At 55.5% G+C, this 17710-nt stretch overlaps 1 protein-coding gene across 3 annotated transcripts; it reads left to right on the top strand.

Annotated features, from left to right (window-relative positions):
• Positions 1-1427: 1427 nt before the first annotated feature.
• On the top strand, positions 1428-14651 carry SHF (Src homology 2 domain containing F). Of its 3 annotated transcripts, none has more exons than XM_031061036.1 (6): positions 1428-1695; positions 2775-2875; positions 4396-4524; positions 7321-7492; positions 8858-8977; positions 12050-14651. In XM_031061036.1, exons 1-6 carry the CDS (start codon positions 1670-1672, stop codon positions 12234-12236), a joined length of 735 nt encoding a protein of 244 aa, XP_030916896.1. In that variant the 5' UTR covers positions 1428-1669; the 3' UTR covers positions 12237-14651. The 3 variants fall into 3 exon arrangements, with proteins under 3 accessions (XP_030916896.1, XP_030916895.1, XP_014164493.1); XM_014309018.2 differs by having other exon boundaries at positions 1430-1714; positions 2666-2875; XM_031061035.1 differs by lacking the exon at positions 4396-4524 and having other exon boundaries at positions 1429-1714; positions 2666-2875.
• The last annotated feature ends 3059 nt before the right edge of the window (positions 14652-17710 follow it).

Below are 17710 nucleotides of genomic sequence, written 5' to 3'. Positions count from 1 at the left end.
GTGAGAGCAGATTGCCTGTGTCCCCCTGCAGAGCTGGGGCTGGCTGCTCCTGAGCCCTGTCCTGGCTCGCTGTCCCCTGCCTGGGGTGGAGCCAGTGCTCTGACACCATCTGTCCTCTCCTGCCTTGCTGAGGGGACAGCATCTGCAGCTCCCATGTGTGAGCCCTGTTCTGCTCCTGTGGGGCAGTCTGGGGATGATCACAAGCAATGCTCATGCCCTGGCATGGAGGGATCAGGTTTGGAGAGCTGATCCTGTTCCCCATGCCCCATGGAGCTGGGACATTTAGGGAGGAGCTGGTGAGCCAGGCACGGAGAGCCATGTGCCTCATGTAGCTCACAGGGATGCCAAGTCTCGGGACTGCATGGAGGTGTTTACACTTCCAGTTCCTGTTCCCTTTTCCTGCTGGGCTTTCTGTCACAGGCTATTGTTGGGCATTTTGCTCAGGAAGGAGGGAGAAATCTTTTGTTTTAAGCTGATTATTGGAGCTGCAGAGGAATGTGTGAGCAGCCTTGGTCTTCGTGGCTGGCCAGGAGCAGGGCAGCATAGTGGTGAGGATGGAGCCTGGCACCAGGTGGGTGCCACACCATGCTTGGGACATTTGGTCCTTGCTATGGGACATCTGCATAGCCCTTTTTGTGGTAGCAAATCCCCCCCAAGCTGGGGATTTGTGTCCTGGTGGGTGCTTGGGTACACTCGATTGCTGCTGGAAATATTGCCTGGCCCCACTTTGGGAGCAGGCTTTGGGGCTGGAAGGGATGTACAGCTCCAGGCTTCTTGAGGGCTTTAGGACCATGTGATGGGCTGCTCTGACTGGGAAGCTGAGATGCTAGAGCAGGCATGTGGCTGCAGTGCTGGAGGGGATTGAGCTCTGGGACATGCCCCATATCCTACTGCAGGATCCTTTTCACTAAAAAGTGCAAATCTCAGGAATTTGGTGCTGACCCTGTGACCTGGCACTTGAGAAGCTCCTGGTTTGGCTTCCTGGAGGAAGGTTCTATCTTGTCTGACTTAACTTGGATGTGTCTGGGGGTGCTGTGGAGAGGAAGCCATAGGCTATTCTTAGCCCTTTTGTTAGAAAAGCTCTTGGAATGAGTGCACAGGAGCCCTGGAAAATAAGCAGTGCGTTCCTAGTTGTGCCAGTGGCAGCTGACAGCCCGGTTTTGGGATCTGTGCCCCTTGTCCACCTTGGGAAAGGAAGTGTGGCTGTGTGCAGGAGAGCATCTGTGTGCCATGGAGGGGTACAGCACTGCAGGCAGCCCTGTGCTGCAGTGGGACCAGGCCCGGCCATGTGTGTGGGTGCTGGCAACTGGGGCCTGATGGTGAGGGAGGGGCAGAGCTGCCTTCTGCTCTGCTTGGCTCCATCTCAGCTTTCAGGACAAAGGCTGGAGCATTTCCACAGCCAAATGCTGGTGCCTGGAAAGCTGTCAGCTGCCTGCAGGGCTCTGCAGGGCTGCCACGGTGTGAGTTTGGGTTCTCAGTGGTCACTCTGGCTGCTGCTGGAGGAGCTCGTGGTGGGCTCTGCCTTCCACCTGCCAATAAAGGCAGAGAGTGCCTTAACCCTTTCCTGTTCTTGCCCTGTTCCAGCTGGCTGTTCTGGAGGACTATGCAGATCCCTTTGATGCGGCACAGGTGGCAGGGAGCCAGGCAGGGCTGGAGAAGGTGATGGAGAATGATGGATATATGGAGCCCTATGAAGCCCAGAAGATGATGGCTGGTAAGGTGGAAGGTGTCACACAAAGGCCACTCTTTACACCTCTGGTCCCTGAGTTTGGTGGCTACTGTACTCTGTTCCTTGCAGCCCCCACATAAGGCAAACCTGGGTGATGGTTCTGGTGGGGGACAGCCATTTTGCAGGCGAATTTTCCCAGCTTTATCCTTGTGCACTAGGTTTGCAGGAGCACGCAAAGACTGTCTGAGCACTACAGGCACATCTCTCCCTGTGATGCTGTCCCCCAGGACCCCAGTTGCCAGGTTGAGTCAGGAGAGACCTGACATTCCATGCATCTGGCTTAAAACGAAGATGGATGTGGGAGCTGTTTAATTCAGTTAGGACTGACTGGACCAGAACGTGCTGTGTCTGCTGCAGCAGCAGGGCCCCCAGTGGGCCTGTCTGGGGCTGGAAAGCTGGGAGCTGAGAGCATGTGCTCCTGAAGGCAGTGCTCAGGGTCACCATGCTGGCTCTGGCTCTGCTTTGCAGCTCTGTGGTTTTCCTGGAGTAAGTGGTTTCTGGAAAGCTCATGTGGCTTTTTGAAGTAGTCCATTATATTTCTTGGAAAAACCAGCGAGCAGTGGAGAGACTGCTTGTGCCTGTGGGAGAGACTTTGTTTTGCTTGAGGGAAGGGCGTTTTATTAAGCCAACCACTCTGGGTGTCCAGGGGAGAAACCCAGCCTCACTGCTTGCAGGAAATCAGGCTCAGGGTACTCTGTTCTCATAGACCCCATTTTGCCAGGCTGCCCAGGAGTGGGGCTGTGGGGCTGGGGGCATCTTGGTGCTGCCGAGCCGCTCTCCTGCTCGTGGCGGCTGCTCGCTGTCTCGTCCTCTGCTGATGCTCCCTGCCGCATTTCACCACGGGTGACATTGATCCCTGTCACCTAGCACGGTTTTGGGGGGATCATGGCTGTGTTGGGCAGAAGGCTCACGGTCTTTTCCCTGCTGTCTGGGCAGAGATCCGCCAGAAGGGCCTGCGGGAGGCTCCTGCGCGGCCGCTGCCCCTCTATGACACTCCCTATGAGCCTGTGCTGGACATGGACAGTGACTGCTCGGCCTGCCCCAGGCCCAGGGAGTCCCGGCTGCCCGAGGATGATGAGAGGCCACCAGAGGAATATGACCAGCCCTGGGAATGGAAGAAGGAGAGGATCTCCAAAGCCTTTGCAGGTGAGCGATGGGAGCAGCCATAAAGCGAACAACACTTTTTGTGAAGCTGGATCTTTGGGATTCCTTCATCTTCTAGGGGTCAGTAACGTTGGTCTGTGCATTTTCATAGCTCAGGGGGTATTGTGCTCTTGCAGAAGCTGTTTCTCTGAGCAGGGAGCCAGGCTGGACAGAGTGATGGACAGATCTGCCTTGGTAACCTGTCCAACACCTGTCTCCCATTGCCTCTCCCATGCTCTGACCGATCACAGCCTCTGGTGCAAATTAAAACCCTCAGCCTTGTGCTGCAGGGGTGGGCTCCACCCTGGGCTCAAGCAGTTCCCTCCTTCCTCAGGGCAGGAGGATAGCCAAGGAGCCTTCATCCAGCCCCCCTGACCTATTTATCCATGCTGTGGGATCGATTGTGTTTGTGTTTGGTAATGAGGAAATCCATGCTGTGCATTAGCACTGGCTCCTTGCCGGTGCTGCCTAATTGCTGCGTTCTTATCTAGGATGCATTTTAATTGCAGCATTGTGTGTCTGTGCTGCAGCTGCTGCTGAGGGTGCTCAGGCTGGTGCCACTGCGTGGAGATGATGGCAGAGAGACATGTGGAAATTTGGGGTTGGGGAGTGGTTCACCTTTTGGGTTTGGGCACTGGGAGCTGGAGATGTGTGTGCTGGGCTCAGTGTCACAGTGTCACTTGTGCTTGGGCTCCCAGGTCCCACAGCACCCTGTGCCAAGGATTTGGTGTGTCAGGCTCCATCATGGATCACTGTGCTCTGCTGGGCTGGGTTTGTGCTGAGGTGTCTGTGCTCTGGATGAGCTGCCTTAGCTGATATCCCTGGGTGGAGGTGGTGTGTTCACAGGTCTGGCTCACCTGTAGATACACGTGGCTGCTGCTCAGGGTGCTTCAGGCCTGCTCTGAGTCCCAAGGGAGTTGGGTTGCTGTTCCCTGGGCCACACTGGGACCTGCTGCCTGTTTTTTTCTGAAGCCAGAGCAGATCCTGCTGTATTTCATGGGGTACTTTTTCTCTCCAGTGATGCCAAAATATCTCTGCTGGCCCATTCCCCCTTCAGGGGGTCTATGAGACCCCTGCTGATGGGCAGCTGCTGCTGGCACAAGGCTGCAACCCACTGGTGCCTGGCAGGGAATTGTGTACCCTGTGGGTCACTGGGAGGTACCTATGGCAGGACAGATGGCAATGGGATGCTTGGCCAAGACCCCCAGACCGACAAGTATGTGGAAAAGGGTGATTGCAGGCTCCCCCAAACCCCAGAGAGGGTTGGCTGGAAAAACTAATGGGAGGAGCAGGGTCTCTCTATTGGGAATGTACCCCACCTCAGGCCTGTCCCTGCTTGGTACTGTGGAGGGGATGAGGTGGCCAAGCTGATGTAGGGCTCCTGGGAATTTAGACCTCAATTCTTTCCCCCCACAACTGCTCTCCTTCTCTGTGGGCCTCTGGTGTTGCTGATGGTTTTTTCTAAACCCTTTCTTTCTCTCTCTTTCTCTCTGTTTCCCCCCCGCTCCCCACCCCCCATCCAGTTGAAATCAAGGTCATTAAAGACCTGCCATGGCCCCCGCCGGTGGGACAGCTGGACAGCAGTGAGAGCCCCCCGGATGGGGAGCCCGGTGCCCCCCTCCCTGCGCAGCACAGCTACGAAGACGCCAATGGTGGGTCCTGCGTGCCAGCGCCGTGTCTGGGGGCTGCAGCCCCTGCTTGCTGTGACTCTGCACTGCTGCCACGCCTTGGGGCTTGCCCCGGGCAGTGCCACACATGCCCCTCCTCCTCTGCCCTCCCCCAGCTCCTCCTCTGCCCTCCCCCAGCTCCTCCTGGCCCCTTCAGTTGTCGTGTGCTGGACCAGCTGTTTGTCCTGCTGTATTTTCACTGTCTCTTTGGTGCCTCTGCTCTCAGCAGCCGAGCTGCTCTGGGGGATTATTCCATGGCATGGCAGAGTTGTTACTGTCCCTTTTGTTCTCTCCTCTTTGCCTCCGAATTCCCAACATTTGATGGCTGCTTTTAAGGTCTTCTCAACAACTGTATTGAGTATTTAGCTGATGTTTTCTTTTATTGACTGATTTTTAATGCCCAGGTCCTTTACAGGTGTGTTAGCAGCTAATTCAGATCCCAGTGCTGAAGCTGGGGCTGTTTTTTCCTCTCTTCATTATTTAGCACTGCTCCGTTTCCTCTGCTGTTTTATTACCTTGCTGCTTAGTGTCAGGAGGTCCCTGTGGATTCTCCACTCTTGCTTTTGCTATCCTGAGCAGCCAAATCTCCCAGGTACACTTTGTCATCTCAGGTTTGCCTTGCTGTGAAACCTTTTTTGTGTGTGCTGAGCACAGAGCCCCTGGGTAAATCCCCTTTGGATGCTGCTGGCAGTCTCACTTATGAAAGCCAAATATTGCTGCTTCTCTTTTAACCCTTTATTAATATTTCAAGGACCTTGCTCTTATGCTGTGGTGAATTAGGATTTTGCCAAGAGCATTAGGTGGGGGGAGTTTGTGGAGAGCCATGACTGGATTGTTACCAGTGGGGAGCTGGGATGCAGGCTGTGCCTTTTGCTGTGAAGTGCTGTGCCTGCCTGTGTGTCACTGACGCTGTCCGGGTGGGCACTCACTGCACTGCCAGCTGCACATGTCTGATTTCCTTATCTGCAGCTACCCAGATCCCTGCAGAGCTTCATAAGATAAAAGCCAGTGTGGCCTTTGCTGCCTCCTGGGTGGGCTTGAGCACAGGCTGCAGGTGATGCCTTATTTTGGTGCTGATGGTGGGGGCACTCGAGAGCAAAGTGGCCGCTCTGCCCGGGCTTTGTTGGGTGTTTCCCAAATCCCGAGGGATGCTGCAGGCTGAGATCAGTCCTCAAGAAGAAAGGTCTTGGCAGGTGGGAATCTTCTGATCCTCTTCCTGCAGTGAGTGCAGGTGTCAAGAAAAAATTAATCTCTTTGTTATGCAGGCTCTTCTTTTCCCTTCTCATTTATTATCCCCACAGTGGCTCTGACATGCATCCTGCTCCTGATGAACACATCACTTTGTCATTTTTCCTGGTTTTAGCAACACGGAGTCCCTTTTTTCTTCCTCTGACTTGCCTTGTTTTGTTGTATTAAGTTTATCTTGCCAGAGTTTTGTCTCATTTTCTATTTCCCATGTCTGGGGGTGACTTGAACGTCTTGAAGGATGTCTTCTTCCTCCTAAGGGCTTGTTTTTAATATCCTGTTTAATCATGCACCTGCCTCTGTCTCCCTCTGACAGGTGCAATGCATTTCTTTTGAGCCTGGAACACAATGACCTTGTGCCGCCAGCAAACACTTGGGCTGTTTGATTGTCTGGCTTTTAATGATTGCCCCAATTTTTTAAGGTGATGAGTTGAAATTGAAGCCTGTGTGTGATGTACAAGGGCCAGCATGGCTGCTGAAAAGCCAGAGTGCTGCAGAAGCAGGGCTTCTTGAGCCATAATGCCAGGCACCTCCTCCTTGAGCTGTGCTCAGGGTGGGTTATGCCACGCTGAGCTGCAGAGGATTTTGGCTGGGTTTGCTTTTGGCTGCCTTCCCCTCCTTGCAGTGCTGGGGGGCTAGAGTCCTGCTCACCTGCACAGGGCTTGGACAAGGTGGCACTCAAACAGCTGCCTTAGAGGATGCCCTGCTCGAGAGGAAAACATCCCTCTGGCTATTTTTCACATCCCCCTCCAGCAGCCAGGAAGCCTGGAGAGTTGTTCTGTCTGGGGCATTCCAGTAGTCCTAGGGCATTTCTGGGCTCAGCCATCTCCAGATTGACTGTGCTGCCACAGTGTCAGCCCCTGGCAGCCCCACACTGTGGCAGCTCTGCCTGATCAATAAGTAATTTGTGCAAGGGGATTTGTGGTACAGGGAACAATAATGAACTCTTGGGAGGAAGGAGAACTGATATTGTTAATGCTGAAATCATCCTGCGTGGAAATAACAGGCAGTGGGAGACCAGGTCCCTGGGGCATGGCTTGGTCCATCCCCTGCACTCCTGGCTGTGGCTGGGCTGGTGACAGGCAGGTGGCAGTGTCAGGGAGGTACCTGCAGTCAAAATGCCCCCTTCCCACCCTAGGGAATTGTTTTTTCACCCATGTTTATTTGTGCCAGCAGAATGTGTCCATTGGTTCCAAACTGACAGCTTCCTTTAGCTCCATCTATCCCCTCTTCCTCTGAGATCGGGGAACCTCTTCTTGCTGCATCTCACTTAACCCTGTACCACAGCCACTGGATCTATTTTTGCATTAGCAAAACCTCCTGAGCTTTTGAAACCTCCCTGGAAATGTCTTCCATGGGCTCAGCTACTGGCTCCAGCCCGGGCTCTGCAGTGAGCCCAAGAGCTGCCCTGCCCTTGCTTAGACCAGGGGGATGGGGCACTGTGAGGTGACCCAGTGTGATGTAAGTGGCTCTGGCTCTTCGTGCCAGAGGAAGTTCTGGATCCCAGCCTGTGATGTCTGTCTGTCTGTCTTGCAGGTCCCTCGGAGGGGCTGGGGTACGGCCGCACCTCGCCCTGCAGGGAGGAGAAGGCCAAGGCTGTGCTCAGGCACGGCTCCAGCAGCCTCAAGAACACAAAGACACTGACAGCGGAGCCTGGCCCCTTTGTTGGGGAGAGGATCGACCCTGCCCTGCCCCTGGAGAGCCAGTGGTGAGTCCTGCCTGCCCAGCATGGCTGCCCGACCCTTCCACTGCACTAGGGAGCCCTGCCCCAGGTCCCTGGGGCTGACTTGCTTCTTCCTTTCTTCCTTGGCTCCACATTTCAGCCTGTTTGTCCCTGCCCCTTGTCTCCCAACCCCAGAGGTGCCACCCCCTTCCCTCTCCCTGAGTGTGACTGCAGTCCCTGGGGAGGTGCTGGCATTGCTGCTGCCCCAGGGCAGAGCCTTTCCCATGGTGTGTGCCCTGTGCCCAGCAGAGCCCTTGGCACAGTGTGTGCTCAGTGCCCAGCAGAGCCCTTGGCACAGTGTGTGCTCAGTGCCCAGCCCAGCAGAGCCCTTGGCACAGTGTGTGCTCAGTGCCCAGCCCAGCAGAGCCCTTGGCACAGTGTGTGCTCAGTGCCCAGCCCAGCAGAGCCCTTGGCACAGTGTGTGCTCAGTGCCCAGCCCAGCAGAGCCCTTGGCACAGTGTGTGCTCAGTGCCCAGCCCAGCAGAGCCCTTGGCACAGTGTGTGCTCAGTGCCCAGCCCAGCAGAGCCCTTGGCACAGTGTGTGCTCAGTGCCCAGCCCAGCAGAGCCCTTGGCACAGTGTGTGCTCAGTGCCCAGCCCAGCAGAGCCCTTGGCACAGTGTGTGCTCAGTGCCCAGCCCAGCAGAGCCCTTGGCACAGTGTGTGCTCAGTGCCCAGCCCAGCAGAGCCCTTGGCACAGTGTGTGCTCAGTGCCCAGCCCAGCAGAGCCCTTGGCACAGTGTGTGCTCAGTGCCCAGCCCAGCAGAGCCCTTGGCACAGTGTGTGCTCAGTGCCCAGCCCAGCAGAGCCCTTGGCACAGTGTGTGCTCAGTGCCCAGCCCAGCAGAGCCCTTGGCACAGTGTGTGCTCAGTGCCCAGCCCAGCAGAGCCCTTGGCACAGTGTGTGCTCAGTGCCCAGCCCAGCAGAGCCCTTGGCACAGTGTGTGCTCAGTGCCCAGCCCAGCAGAGCCCTTGGCACAGTGTGTGCTCAGTGCCCAGCCCAGCAGAGCCCTTGGCACAGTGTGTGCTCAGTGCCCAGCCCAGCAGAGCCCTTGGCACAGTGTGTGCTCAGTGCCCAGCCCAGCAGAGCCCTTGGCACAGTGTGTGCTCAGTGCCCAGCCCAGCAGAGCCCTTGGCACAGTGTGTGCTCAGTGCCCAGCCCAGCAGAGCCCTTGGCACAGTGTGTGCTCAGTGCCCAGCCCAGCAGAGCCCTTGGCACAGTGTGTGCTCAGTGCCCAGCCCAGCAGAGCCCTTGGCACAGTGTGTGCTCAGTGCCCAGCCCAGCAGAGCCCTTGGCACGGTGTGTGCTCAGTGCCCAGCAGAGCCCTTGCCAGGTGTGCCCTGTCCCTGCAGCTGGTACCACGGGGCCATCAGCCGGACGGACGCGGAGACGCTGCTGCGGCTGTGCAAGGAGGCCAGTTACCTGGTGCGCAACAGCGAGACCAGCAAGAACGACTTCTCCCTCTCCCTGAAGTGAGTGAGCCTGCCAGGCCTGGGGGGGGTGCACCCACAGCACGGGTGACCCTTAGGTGGGTGCCCCAAGTGAGCTGTGCCCGTGTTCATTGGCTGACCACTTGTGGCTGCAGTATGAAGTCCACGCTTTTGTGTGGGGTGGCACAGGCTTCTGGTTTGGTGTCTCGCAAAAAAAATCTCTCAGGAAGGTCTGGAGGCCCACTGCTCTTCCTTGGCAGTGCTAATAATCCCTCAGATGGATCAAATGATGTGCCTCACTTCTCAGTCAGATGTGTCTGGTTACAGCTTCCAGCTCTGTTTTCTTGTTCCCCCTTGTTTTTTGTAGCTTAGTTTTATGGGAAAAGAAAGTTTGTAAGAGCCCGCTGCTGATGGGAATGTGGGTACCCATCCTTGCCTCCCCAGCCCACAGATCCATTGCTCAGCTGTAGAGAGGGCTTTGCCCTGCTCTGGTTTGCCAGTAGGGAAACCTCATCCCCACAGCACAGCTTGGTTTCTGCTTGTGCTTTTTGGGGAATCTTTATATTCTCCCCAAGTTTTCCAGATTCCCTGGATGCCAAAATTGCATGAAGCATCTCTGCATGCGTCCTGACAGGGGGGAACTGCCCACAGCTCCTCATCCAGCTCTTTCCTGGCTCTTGGGGCAGCACAAATCCACAAAATCAAAGCTGTTACTGTCTGAAGATGATGATGGATGAGCAAATACCTTCTTGCTCTTCTGCTGGACAGCTATATTAGCTCTGTTCCTGCCAGATGGGAAATAAGTATTCATTGAGCACTTCAGCTATCCCTGCCCAACAACAGGCCCCTTAACCCTGTGCTTTTCTCAGTACACTTTGAGTTTCCCCAGTGGTCTCTCTACCTGCATTGCTCCCAAGGGGTTTCATTCTCTCTGTTTATTTCCCAGTGGCACAATTGTGAATTAGATTGCTCTCTCCTCACATTTTTTTCACTCTGTTTGTTGCCTTCAGCACCAAACCAGGGCAGAGCTCCACTGAAAATACACTTTCTTCCCTCTGCATTTAGAGCTTTCAGATCAGCCAATAAACCCTTCTGGAATAGCTCCCTCCTTTCCTTTTTTTTTGGTCAGAATTTTTCCTGATTATTTAATTTTTACTGATATTTTAATTTTCTGTGGTTTTTCCTTGCCCTGGCTTGTGAGCCATTTTGGAGCAACAGCTTCTTCTGGTTGGGGGGCTGCATTTGAAGCTGCAAGAGGTCTCAGCATTGCCTTGGGAGTGGCATTAGCCAGCTGTGTGTTGGAGAGCCTGGGAGGTGGCATTCCATCACCAAAGGTGGCATTCCATCACCTCTCCACAAGCCAGTCACCTGTTTCTTAGTGGTTTTTCCCTTACTTCTTGCCATCATCCTCAGTCTTATGGCAAAATCCTCCTCTCAGAGGGCATGTGTGGCTAGGCCATGGTGTGCAGCAGTATCCCACCTTCCCCAGCCCATCAGGGAGTTGCTTGGGCATTGCCTGTCCTTGCAGAGTTTGTGGAGAACCCACAGCCCTGGGAGCAGGATTTTTACTGCACTGCCTTTCTCTGTAGAGCCTGTGCAAGGAAAATCCCCTGGGATGCTTTTTAGATAGCTGTAAGCTGGCTTACAGAGAGTCTGCAGCTCTCTATTATTTTTTTTAAACTCTTTTTTTTTTTTCCTTGAGGAAGGAGGCACAGCCAAGGAGATGGTCTGAAAAGTGTTCCAATGCTGACCTAAAGTACTTTGGTGTTGCTTTAAAGGAAAATATGCACCAGAGAGAGCAGCCAGGAGCAGGTCAGGTAGCTGGAAGGATTTAACCCTGCTGTGACAGTGCTGGCTGGTCCAGGCTAGCACTGTCATGGACAGGGTCATGTCATTGCCTCAGATGCTTGGAGAGTCCGCCAGGGTGGCTGAGGCCACACTGCAAAGCTTTGTGTCCCTCCTTGTGCCTGCAGAGGTGCTCAGCAGGAGCAGCACGCACCCCTTGTCCTGGCTGCTGGTGTTTGCAGCCTGTTCCCTCAGTCATCTCCCTGGGGGTGTGATCTCACCACATCCCTGAGCTTGTCACAAAGTCCTGTGGAGCACTTGGGGCTAAGGACAACCAGTGTCAGCTCTCCATGGCTCCCTGTGGCAGCGCTCCGGTTCCCTCCCAGCTGGGGCACAAGCCACAGCCAAGCTATTGCTTTTCCTCAGCCCATGCTGGGGGGCTGTGGCTGTCTCTCAGGACAGCTGGCTCCTTGCTCCTGTCTCTAAATGGATTGCAAAGCCATTCTGCTAATGCAGCTGGGCTGTCCATTATGGCCCCTCTCCAGCCGGGGGGATGGGGCTGGGCTGTGCAGCACTCCAAGCAGCTCAGCATCACTGATGAGGTCCTGTCTGCTTTTAAGTCATCAATATTTTGCCATAATGTGCAATCCAGACGCTGCAGACAGGCTGTGGCTCTCCTCGGAGACGCAAATTAATAGCAACAGGGCCATTAGTCCGTCACTTGGAATCAGTGTTCGTGGCAGGGTCTGCCTGCACAGCCTGGCGTGGCTCCGTGCCCGTGCTGTGCTGGGAAATGCTCTTGCTGTGCTGAGCAGGTTTTATGGAGCCTGCAGCGGTGGCATGGGGAGAGGGGGAAGGAGAAAATCCTTTGGCTGTGGGCCAAAGGAGAAAAACCTGGTTTGCCACGGTGAGGCTGGAGATCTGGGAGCTGAGGGCATCTTGTGAGAACCAGAGAAAAGAAGCTTTGTCACATGCAAGGAGCAAAAGCCAGTACCCCTCTGTGACCCTACAGCAAGCGCCCCTGCTGCTCTTGCCCAGGTGATGCCTTCCCTACCACACACGCCCTGGGTGGGCCCTGCACACCCCACTGCATGGCCGTGCTCCCCAAGGGACACTGTGCAGCATCATTGCCCTTGTCCCTCCTTTGCTCTGCGGGTTTTGTTGGAGTCAGCCAGGAGCAGGATGGTGCAGGCACAGCCGTGGCTGCAGACAGGAGCCAGCAGTGTCCCCTCAGCTGCAGGGGCAGCCTGCCTGTGTCAGGGGGTCAGGAGCTGAGGGGAGGCTGGGGCCAGCTCTACCCCCTAACCCTGCCTTGCTCTGTCCTTGCAGGAGCAGCCAGGGCTTCATGCACATGAAGCTGTCACGGACCCAGGAGAACAAGTACGTGCTGGGCCAGCACAGCCCGCCCTTCGACAGCGTGCCCGAGATCATCCATCACTACGCCAGCCGCAAGCTGCCCATCAAGGGGGCCGAGCACATGTCCCTGCTGTACCCGGTGGCCATCCGTACCCTATAGGGATCACCCCACGAGCCAGGCTCCAGGCTGGCTGCACCCAAAACTGGCCCATCCCCAGGGCTGAGCGCTGCCGTGCCCAGGATGGGCTCCAGGCCCGTGAGCGGCTCCCCGGGCACAGCCGCTGCTGTCGGGGAATGCTGCAGCCGGGCCCCTCATCCTGCTCTCCCAGGGGCTCCCGTGCTCTGGTTTTGTGCTGGCGTGGCACTGGAAGGACCCCCTGTGCCAGGAGCTGAATGGGGCTGTCCACACCTCCACACCTGCCTCCTTGGCAGAGCTTGGCATGCCAGGACTGGAGCTGGGACCTTGGAGAGTCCGGGACGGGGGCAGTGTGTGCGAGTATGGGGATGAATCATCTGGTAGCAGGCTTGAGGTACCTCCGTGAGGGTGCCTGGCTCTGCCCATGAGAGACAAATGGCTGTGCTCGAGGTAAGGAGGCTGGCAGGGGTGAGCAGGACCTGCCTGGGGCCAGTGAGGCGTGCAGAGTGCCAGGCAGGCTGCCCTCAGTGCACCCTGCTCAGTGCTCACTGCCATCCTGTGCCAAACGTGAACAGTGACCGGCCTTGGCCATGTGTGCAGCACCACTGCCTAATAAAGCGGTGCATGGTTGTCTCCTGCTTCATGGGACTGTGTGCCCACATCCCCCCTGAGTGGGGGATCAGTGTAGCAAAACTGGAAATTTTGTTACACAAGAGCTTTAAGGGAATTGATTTTCGCTGCACCGTTGGATACACTGAGATTGGTGTGGTCAGCCAGTGTCCCCTCTGAGACACAGGGGACAAAGGATGCTGGTGGTCATGTCCCTGCCATGTCTTTGAGAGCCTTTGTGGGCAGTGATGGTTTTGGACTTGCCTGTTACTCCCTGTAGAAGAGGGTGCTCTTTGGGATCTTTTGCCTTCTTGTTTTCCTTCACCTCTCAGAAATCTTAGGCAAAGTCTCTGGATTTCACAGAGCTCCTGATCTCCTCTGAGAAATTACTGGCTCCACTCCTGTTGTCTTCCTGACAGCTTGTCTTTGGGCCAGCTTGCTCCTCTTTATTTTTTTGGCTGAACCTTTCTCTGGTGCTCTGTACTGTTTCATACATCCTTGCCTTTTCACCTTGTTCCTGGTGTTGCTCCTATACCCATGCACATGCATTTCCTCTATCCATGCTTCACCCTCAGCTCCATCCTGCTGTTACTCCCCAGCAGCACATTCCCTTTCCCCTCTGCTGTCTGGGTGGGGATGACAGCAGCAAATTCACTGCTGGACCAGCAAAACCTTTTCTGCTAGTGGAGCAAAGCCCTGGGGAATTGGTGGGATGAGTTAGCAGTGTCCTGGTGAAGGCTTTGGGAAAACACATCATGCTCCCTTCTGCCTGCTGCCAGGAAGAAGCTGTCCCTGCTGGTTGCTGGGGGACACTGAGGTGATTGATGGGACTGGAGGGATTTTGTGTGGGTGAGTGCTGCAGCCTCTGCAGGAACCCTGCTCTGCTGTCCGGGGTTTGGGGTTTTTCAGACTCAGTCCCAGCTGAGAGACAGCTGTCCTGGCTGCCCTGCACAGATCTGAGCTGCTGTGGGGGCTGAGGGGCATGGCCAGTGTGGTCTGTGAGTGCACCCCGTGACTGGGAGCTGCACAAGTCTGGGGGGTTGGTCCAGGATGCCTCAGCCTCTGGCGCTCCTTAAAAGGCATTGGATTGAGCTGGCCGGTGTCTCCTTACAGCCTCTGGCTGCTGGCAGCTCTGCCTGCCTCTCTCCATCCCAGGCAGGCATTCTGTCCACTGGGGATGGAGGTGACTCCACTGGGAGGGCTTTGCACCCAGAGCCAGCAGGAAGGGCAGCAGATGCAGAAATCTGGGTGCCCTTTCTGCACTTAGAAGGCTTCAAGTGCCACTCGAGCAGCCCTGCTGTGCCCTGATGGCTCCAGTGAAGAGCTCATCATGGGGATCCTCTGCCTTCTTGGAAGCTGGGGGTGGGAAAGAGGCTTCTTGTGTCCATGCAACTCCCCACAGAGTGTGGGGCTGTTTCCTGAGGAGCTGTGGCAGGGAGCAAAGTGCCTGGAAGGCAGTGCTGGCTGTGCAGCCTTGTGGTGAAATCCTGCTCAGTCAGCTGGCTCCATCTCAAGAGCATCCCTGTGAGCACAGGGATGAGAGGAATGAGGCCTGTGTGCATTGCACCAGCTGCCCAGAGCCAGGCATGGACCAGCAGCACTGTTTGCAGCTGGGCTGTGTGTGCAAGTGCTCCAGCAAAATGGCTCTTGGTCATTGCTCTGGGAATCACATCTCTCCTGAGCCCTTCTCCAGGTAAAGAAGTGAAACTCCCTTGTTCTGCCCGCAACCATCCTCAGCAGGACTCTCTGACTCTATCCCTCTCTTCATGTACTTGGAAACAGTATCCAGGTGTGGTCTCACCAATGCCAAATAAAGGGAAATAACCCCTTCCTTTGTCCTGACCACCAAAAATCTATGACTCCAGTTCTAGCAGGAGTTTCTCCCCAGAAAATTTGAACTGAAGTTCTCTTGAAAGGGTATTTTAGTGCTGCCTTTGGCATCCTGTGACTGAAGTGAGCACTGTTTGGGAATGGGGTGGGTGAGGGCAGGCATCCAGCAGGGCTGGAGAGGTGACAGGGATCCCTATTCATGAGGATGCTAATCCCCAGGAGGGAAAAGGGCATGCACAACCTTATGGGGCTTTAAGGTTAACCCTGTTGGGAGTATAAAGTTAGACCAAAGACCTTTGTTTGTGATAATTCTAATCCACTTGTCCCAGCAGTGCCCCGTGTGCTCCCAGCTGCCTGTGCTCTGTATCCCTCCTCCCTCTGCCATTCATTGCTGGTCCCTCACAAAGCCCTCCACAATCCCAGGGCTGCTTTAGCGTGCTGCAGCTCCTGAGAATGGGGGAAGGAAGTTTGTTTTGTAATTGGATTAGCACTGCTGGGAACAGCTTGTGCACGGGGTCAGGGCTGAGCTGGTGCAGCCCTGCCTGTTCTGGGTCAGCCTGGGGCTGTGTTAGCCCTGGACTTCACTGACCAAAGTGGTGCTCACAGGGCTGTCTCCCATGGAGACAGGCTGGGGGAGTTCAGGCTGTGAAGTCTGGAGAGGACAAGACTCCAGGGAGACCTTAAAGCCCCTTCAGTGCCCTCAGGCTCTCCAAGAGAGCTGGAGAGGGACTTTGGACAAGGGCCTGGAGTGACAGGACAAGGAGAAATGGTTTCAAACTGAAAGAGGGCAGGGTTAGATGAGATAAGAAGAAATTCTTGGCTGAGAGGGTGGTGAGGCCCTGGCACAGGGTGCCCAGAGCAGCTGTGGCTGCCCCTGGATCCCTGGAAGTGTTCCAGGCCAGGTTGGATGGGGCTTGGAGCATCCTGGGATCGTGAAAGTGTCCCTGCCCATGGCAGGGGATTGGAACAAGATGAGCTTTAAGGTCCTTTCCAACCCAAACCATTCTATGAAAATGTGTAGTTTTGCAGGATGGAGGCAACCAAGAGGGAGAAAAGACTGATAGAGGGCAGAGTTGGAGCTTGCCCACCTGGGAAGCTGGGGTGTGTTCACTGAATTCTGTCCCTAATGTCTCCCACCTGCTAGAAATGAAACCCTTGGTTAGTGCCAAGCCTCACATCACCCATCCCAGCACAAGTCATCAAGGCTCCCAGGTACCTCAGAGGCTGGAGAGAGCCAGCAGCTGATCCTTGTGGGGCTGGGTTAAACCCTCACATTGTCGTCCATGCCCCCTTCCTGCCCTCTGGCCTGGAGCAGTCCCTTGAAGCCCAGCCCTAGCAGGGATGCTGGAGTTACTTGGGTATCCCTGAGAATGCTGTGCCCTCTGTTTTGCCTCCAAGCACAGCAATCTGCAGGAGGATCAGATAACAACTCAGATGCCAGAGTTTAGAGAAAAGGAGAGAAATTTGCTCCTGATCCCTTTGGGCTGCCAGTGGAATGTGCAGGGTGGCACATACACAGCACACATGTGCACTGGCACAGACATGGCCCAGCTGAATGCCTCCTCTCCAATCTTCTCCAAAAGACCAAATGTTTGACCCAAAGGACAAATTTCAACTTCTGACTTGGAGACCACCCTCACTCAGTCCCTTCAGGATGGTTCCCAGCATCCTTCCAAACCACTGACTTGCTCCTGGTGTCCTGTTTGGAAATTGTGCCAAGACATCTCTGCTTGGATGCCTCCACCTAATTCCGAGCCTACACCTGAGTAGTTCTGTCATTTTTTGTGCAGTTTTGGAGGCCTGTCTCCAAACCACCATGCTCAGGCACACAGAAGGGGAAATTGCTTTAAGCTAAAAGGAACGTTGATTTAGATTAGATACAAGAAGTATTTTACAGTGTGGGTGGTAAAAACCCTGGTACAGGTTGCTCAGAGAGGTGGTGGAAATCCCATGTGTGGAAACATTCAAGGCCAGGGCTTGGAGATCTAACGTGATCCTAACTGAAGATGTCCCTGCTCACAGCAGCAGGTTGGACTAGATGACCTGACCCAAACCTAGGATTCCATGATCTTCCAGCTGAGACCATCCCAGTGCCCTGCTAGTGGTGTGGCTGTGTCCCTCCTCAGAACATCCCAGGCATGATGATTCCACACTACCAGCTTCTTGCTATTAACATTAGTGGGGGCATCCCAAGGCTGGGGTGGGGAGCAGTGCTGGAGCTGCTCAGAGACATCCCTTTAACATAGCACAGTAATTCGTGCTGGCAGCAGCTGCTCCCACTCAAAACAGCCATAATTGTTCTTGCTGGGCTGGTTCTGCTTGGGGCCATACAGAGCAAGATCCTTTTACCATCATCCATGTCACTTCTGTCTTGGCATCTGCAGTAGATGTCTGTGTCAGCAGGGCCATCGGGTCACCTTCTGACACTCACAGGTTGCTTGGGGTGTGGAGTGGGAGCGTCTGTCTGCTGTGGCTCGGTCTGGGGGTGGGATGGGGGGACACAGTGACCCCTCTGCTCTGCTCTGCATTAACAGCGCAGCTCCGCGGCTGTGTGTGCTGGGCTGGGGCAGCAGCGATGAACCATCCCTCCTGATGGCAACAGCTCATTTCCATTTAGATAGAGGAATTTCAATCTCAGTTTGCCAACTCTTCGCCACGGTGCGACTCAAGACCCCAATTTCCCGTTTTCTCCCCATGCAATCCCAGATGCTCTCTGGGCACGGGGGCTGCAGCGCGTTCGGGGGAGCTGCGCCGGGCCGGGCTGGGGCAGCAGCGATGAACCATCCCTCCTGATGGCAACAGCTCATTTCCATTTAGATAGAGGAATTTCAATCTCAGTTTGCCAACTCTTCGCCACGGTGCGACTCAAGACCCCAATTTCCCGTTTTCTCCCCATGCAATCCCAGATGCTCTCTGGGCACGGGGGCTGCAGCGCGTTCGGGGGAGCTGCGCCGGGCCCGGGGCACAGCTGGGGTGAGACCGGGTGTTCTCTGTGGCCCCGCGGGTCCGCGCCCGAACTGCTGCACGGCCCTTGGCGCGCTCAGCGGCCCCGCTGGGCC

This window comes from Geospiza fortis, unplaced genomic scaffold (assembly GCF_000277835.1).
Source record: "Geospiza fortis unplaced genomic scaffold, GeoFor_1.0 scaffold317, whole genome shotgun sequence".
Classification (NCBI taxonomy): Eukaryota; Metazoa; Chordata; class Aves; order Passeriformes; family Thraupidae; genus Geospiza; species Geospiza fortis.
This window is presented reverse-complemented; position numbering and strand designations above follow the sequence as displayed.